The sequence below is a fragment of the Chinchilla lanigera genome, unplaced genomic scaffold, assembly GCF_000276665.1.
Source record: "Chinchilla lanigera isolate Chin_1 unplaced genomic scaffold, ChiLan1.0 scaffold00146, whole genome shotgun sequence".
Taxonomy (NCBI): domain Eukaryota; kingdom Metazoa; phylum Chordata; class Mammalia; order Rodentia; family Chinchillidae; genus Chinchilla; species Chinchilla lanigera.
In genome coordinates this window covers 2,623,996-2,630,097 of record NW_004955547.1, presented here as the reverse complement: position 1 = coordinate 2,630,097, position 6,102 = coordinate 2,623,996, and the positions used below count along the sequence as shown (strand labels likewise).

The 6,102-nt window shown below is 52.3% G+C and overlaps 1 protein-coding gene across 1 annotated transcript; it reads right to left on the bottom strand.

Moving 5' to 3' along the window:
* Nucleotides 1–953: 953 nt before the first annotated feature.
* Nucleotides 954–5,738, bottom strand: LOC102006713 (keratin, type II cuticular Hb1-like). The gene is made up of 5 exons (XM_013508439.1): nt 5,626–5,738; nt 4,504–4,629; nt 2,759–2,973; nt 1,759–1,790; nt 954–1,434 (listed from the first exon to the last, which is right to left on the bottom strand). Exons 1-5 carry the CDS (start codon nt 5,626–5,628, stop codon nt 1,223–1,225), a joined length of 588 nt encoding a protein of 195 aa, XP_013363893.1. The 5' UTR covers nt 5,629–5,738; the 3' UTR covers nt 954–1,222.
* Nucleotides 5,739–6,102: the final 364 nt, after the last annotated feature.

Sequence of the window (6,102 nt, the reverse complement as noted above, 5' to 3'; positions counted from 1 at the left end):
ACACACCTTAGCCCCACCCCGGGACCTGGAAACCAGGAACAATTGTTCCCACCGTGCACTGATGATGTAATCTGTGCAGCAAAGAATGTGTGAGCTCGCTGAGCAGTCGCTGCACTGCAGCCTGTGTGGTAAGGAAAGAGTCTAGAAACTAAAGCTTGCTCTAATCACCCCACCCTCTGCCTATCCTACCTAATGCCCCAAAATCCAGTGGCCTTGTAGAACCTCAGACCAAATTCCCCTGAGATCTGGAAGCGGAGACATCCATGCTTCCCTTGCTGTGACACGTGGTGCCCCTGCCCCCAGTCGGGTCACCTGCTAACCCAGAACACACGCTGGGCACCCAATCGTGCTCATTACCCTTCTCCCCAAAGGGCAAAGGCAGTTTATCCAGCGCCTGTCCTCAAGTGCCCTGTAGGGGAAGCAGAAGGCACCGATCTGCTCTTTCTTCTTCCTGGTCTGTTGCTTGTTTACAGTCCACCTCCCCACCCAGGGAGTCACTGCCAGACAGCCAAATCTAGGGGACCACGCACTACACAGGGCCCTGGGAGGCCAAAAGAACTTCTAGGCTGGGGATACAGCTCAGCGGCACAGCGCCTGCCTGGCAAGCGCGAGGTCGAGTTCGGTTCCTGGTACCAAAAAAAAAAAAAAAGTATGTGTAGAATGAGAAAAGAAACAATGAATGAATGAATGCAGCCTGAGGCTCCTCTGCCAGAAAATCTGATGTAGACCCACCCTGGACCCCATGCCTGAATTTCCCCAGGGCCCTCTGACTCTCCCTCCCAGTCCTAAAGATCCTACTCGCACAATTATCAAGTCACAAAAAACTGAAGTCACGTGGGACCCCACCACCAGGGGAGGGCTGCTGGCTGGCACTGCTCCTGCCCCAGCCCACCAATGGGGCCACCTCAAGGGGCGGGGTTCCAGAGAGCGGTCAGTTCAAACAGACTGGCAGCTGGGTCACAGCAGAACTTTTTATTGCAAAGGAGGAGTCCCTGGAAAGGAAGGGAGGGGCAGTTCAGAGGGGCAGCGTGTGGGTCCGAGTAAGCCACAGGCCCTGCCTATCTAGTGGTACCAGTGCCCAGGCTGTCTGCACTGGGGCCCGGTCTCACCATTCTGTAAACTATGGCTCAAGACTTTACACTCCAGGATGGCAGGTAAGAGGGAGAGGTGACGTAAGGGCTAGCACCACGGGAGAGGGTATCTGAGACAAGAGGACAAGTCTTTATAGGAGAAACGGAGGTTCCTGAAAGCGGTCAGCATCCGTGGAAGCCGCTGCAGCTGCTTCCAATTCCTCAGCACAGACAGGGGAGCTGCAGAGCGCGCAGCCGCCGCCGGGGGCGCTCGTGTCCAGGTGACCCGAACCGGCTCCAGGCTCGGGCGGGTGGATGGGGCCCGAGGCAGAGCTGGGCCTGCGGGCCAGAGCGCTGCCCGGTGCTGGGCGGAGAGCAGTGTGGGAAAGAGGGAGCCCTCCCATTCCCACCCGGCGCCCAAGACCTGCCTACAGGCCTCTCCAGGGGTCAGATACACAGACCCTCCCTACCGCAAGACAGGTGTGCACACTACCCTAAAGGAATAGATAATACACTCAAAAAATCTCCCCAAGAGAAGAAATACCCCCACCAAAACGAGCTGCACAGAGGGACCAGTCACAGAAACACCCTTTCCCTTCTCGGGGCGCTGAGAGGGGTAATGCATGCACACTGGAAGGGGGTGGTATAAGATCTGACTTCCCTGCCCAAGCTTCAAGTGTATACTTACCCACACTCCTGGCCCCAAATTCCATATCGAGCCTGTGAGGAGAAACAAGCAGGTAAATGACTCTGTCTGTCTACTAGGTTTGATATTCCCCATTCTGCAAAACAAATGCCCCTGACCTTCCTGGCCAAGCAGAGAGGCCACCATCCTGCAAGCCGTGTGGGTCCCTGGTCCCCAAGTCCTTCCAGACTTTTCAGTTCACTCCCTTCTGCCTCTATTCAGACAGCTCACTTTGGCTGTTAACTTCATGGAGGAAGGAGAAGGCAAAAGATCTGCCTTTTGTTAACCTAACCTGATCTTGGAAGGTGAGCCCCATTCAATTATAAAGGAGACTGCAGAGGACACAGCACAACTATCTGAGGAACGCTGTTCAAGCCCCACTCCACCACTTTCTACTGTGTTTCCCTGAAGCTGTCATTGCCCTGCTCTGAGACTCAGTGTCCTGGTCTCTAATGTGGGGATAAATAGTTTCGCCCTCCCAGACTTTTGTGAGATGATCAGGAGATAAGCGATACAGTGTGCAGGCAGCATGGTGGGTTCAGCCCCTCTCCTCTGCCCGGGCCACCCAGGTCACACTGGTCACCCTTGATGTCCTACTGCCATCTATGGTGAAAGCCAGGCCCTACCTGTTCATGTAAAACTGCATCCCCATGCCTGGAGGTGAGGGACAGAGGTAAAAAGTGGCATTGTTCCCACCAGCTAGGCCTTGGTCCCTATACCTATTCGCCATGGACAGACTGTTCCTGTTGTCTGATTCTGTGGGTGAATGACTTCGTGGATGACCCCCAGCCAGGTGCCAAAGGTGCTCCTTAGTTGAGGAGCACCTTTTTTTTTTTTTTTGTTCCAAAAAGCTGTAAGATAGTGTGGAAAACTGGCTTCAGAAGATCAAATCCTAGTTACCCAGGTGAACTCTCCCTACTCCTTCCGGGCAGCAGAGCATGGTGGTCACTCTTCACCATCCCCTCCTCACCCACAGTGGTCAGAAGCACCTCTCACTCCTCACCTGCTCTCTTCCAGCAGCTTCCGGTAGGTGGCGATCTCAAAGTCCAGGCCCAGCTTGATGATCATGAGCTCCTGGTACTCTCGCAGCTGCGTCGCAATGTCCTGCTTGGTGCGCTGCAGAGCGGCCTCCAGCCAGGCCAGCTTGTCCTTAGGACTGCATGAGGCCCCCTCTGCCTGCAGAGCTTCTAGGTCCCTGGCTTTTTCTAGTTCACAAGGCTGGGGTGATGGAAAGACCAAGGACAGAAGGATCTCCTTGGCCCCCACTCCTCCACCTCCAAGGATCTAGACCTTTCTCAGAGGCTGGAGGAAGTGTGAGGGCGTGGAGATTATCTATAGTTGCAAGAGGTGAATAGATGTGTTTCAAAACATGTTTGTGTGTCTAGACCACAGAATACAAAGAATCCACCCACCCCTCTACACTCAGGGTGGAGATCTGGGGCCAGCCTCAGTGATGGCTGAGAAAAAACCCTTTGCAACCTGGCATGATGACACACTTCATATGAGATAAGATCAGAGAGGAATCAAATGCTCCTTAGCAAGTAATCCTGGTATTAGTGTTCCATAAGAAAATCTAACAGGACAAAGATCTTTCCGCATAGGGGGGTCTCTGGGAGCAATAGTAATAACAGCAAATCCTTGCTTTGGTGAGATGGGCCTGCTGCTTGGTCCATCAGAGTAGCTGCCACTGGCCAGACACAGAACTGTGACCAGCCCATCCACCCACTCTGCCACCACTGGTACTTGAACAGCCCATCCCCCTCCAAGTCATCACTGCTTGAACAAGGGAGACCCCACACAAACCATGAACATCCCTGGAGCCTAAGACACATGCATCTGAAGGCAGTAAGACAAGACTAGGAGTAGAAGTCCTTCGCCCTCGGGGAGAGGAGCAGGGATGAGCCAGGGGAGCTTGACATGCAGGGGAGGAGGGTTGGGGAGGAAAAGAGCTTTGGAAAAAGAAAGCGTCCCTAAGAATCCTCTCTTTTCTAACTTCTAAGGCCTGAGTCACAAATGCAAATGCCTGCAGGATCCTCCCTGGCTGGAAGCATCAAAAGGTGAAGGCCAGATGTTAGACACATCGGTAGTATCTAGTTCCACAGAAAATATGCTATCTCCTATTTCCCTGAAATCACAAGGACCTCTTCTCACATTTTCACTCTTTTATTTCTCTAGAGACATAGACTCAGTGCCTTTTCTCTTCCACAAGGATAATGAGTACAGTCAAGATGATGATAAAGGTCAAAGGACCTTCTCTCTAGAAGCCAAAGAACGCCACAGGGAGTAATGAGGACTGCAGCACATCAAGGAGCTGGCACCATATGAGACGATAGAGGAGGTGAAGGCTTTTCTTGTTCTCCAGTCAGATGTTAGCATGTGGGAGTCACATCACCAGATTCTCATATTTTAAAAGGGAACTCAGAAAACTGGTATTCTAGGTAAGGTCTTACACTGTTTGAAGGCAGACTTGTAATCTGTGCTAAGATGCAAGAAGACATAAAGAATATACATACAAGCGTATATTTCAGAAACATTTGCTGTGTGTTCATTACCCACATAAAATACTTATGGAGTCCTAGACAAAGGCAGGCATGATACACATATGCAGCTACATTCTTCCTGTGCTCGGGCAGTCACAAAGAGAAGCTCCAGAGAATTTCTATCCAAAGGATTGGGAGGAAGGTCTAGAATAGTTAACATAAATAATGGAGACCCTCCCACATGGCCACCCCCACTCCCTCGCCTCACTTGATCCTTGGTGCCATCCACCTCCACCATCAGCTGCTGGATGGCCTGGTTGAGCCTGTTTAGATCCTCCTTGCTGTGCCTGGGGCTCTGCGTTTGTTTCTGCACAGTTGCTTTTATCTCCTCACACTGGGGCAGGAAGCAGAGCAGGGCAGCGGTCAGGGAGGGAGGGGAGCAGTTCCTGTGCACCCCACCACCACCACCTGCTCCCACAGGGGCCCATCTTGTGAAATGGGGACGATCCTCCTATCCCGGGGGTTGCTAGGAGAACACCACGCATTCTACTGCCAAGCCTAGCGGAGCCCAAGGCGACCTACACTTGGGCACATGGAGCAGCAAGGCAGGGAAACAAGCTGCTGAGGTGAGCTTTCGGACTGGCTTCTCCTAGGAGTAGGAGAGTTTAACCCTGAGAAATGAATTATTTCAACTTACCACATATAAGCAAAGCTAATACAAAAAGCATTTGATAAAATTCAACGATAATGACTACTCTTAAAGACTTTGAAAATCTAGAAATATGAAGAAAATCCCAACCCAGTGACAGGCAGCCAGCTGTGAGATCGTTCCCCAGGCCCAGGGCCACCATGGTGAGTGCTGTCCACCAGGGATGGAATCGAAGGACCTTTTGCCTTCATATGCAATACATAAACACCTCGGGTATGGTGACACCTGCGCAGGGCCTGACACTCTTCCAAGCGTCTCACTGCCACCCTCTCACTGGGGCCATGCAAGCTGTGATGCAGACCAGGCAGATGTGACCAGCTCCATGCTCTCCACAGGCTGGGTGCTCGTTCCACCCACCACAGACAAACAAGGAGAGACCAGAGTGAGGTACCCTGCCCATCAGTGCTGAGCCTGGCTGCATTTGAAGCCCACGTTCTCTGCTCCACACCCTGAGGGACAGATACAGTCACACCCACCCCTCTACCCAGAGAGTGGGAACTGTGCACAGCAGCCTAAGCAAATCGCTCTGTGGAGCAAGTGGAGTGGGAGCAGACTGCAGAACATCCTGCCCCACAATGTCTGCTGTATCCCCACTACCCGGCCTCCTCTGCTTCACATCCCAAATGCTGTAAACACAGCAGACAGACTTGTGCCTGGCAGCTCCAGGGCAACAGGCCTCACCATGATGGCAGCGGCTGCAGTCTCCTCCAAGCCTCCCTCGAGCACTAACACCCAGCTCCAGCCCAAGGAGCTCCAGGAACCTTGCTCGGAGGCCTCTCCTTTCTGGGGGCTTTGTGACCTCACCTTGTTACAATCACAGAGTTCTGAAGCGGAAGTCTCAGGGGCAGGGATGGAAGGAAGCCAAATATGAATCCAAATGGGAAAAAGACTGGAGATGCCCTTCCCAGAGTCAGTAGGAAATCTGGGTCTGAGCTGGGGTGGGGGAGCAGGGACTACAGAGTACAAGCTGTTGTTGGCATTTTCCTTCTGTCTTATAAATTTTTCATACATGCAAAAGAGCATCTATGACATACATTTAGTGATTTAAATAGCACCAATAGTGGAACAAATCTTTGCATATCCCTAGGGCACCCTTGCTGGTCGCAGTACCATCCATCCTTAGCCCAGCCAAATCCACAAAGTTACCACTGTCTTAGG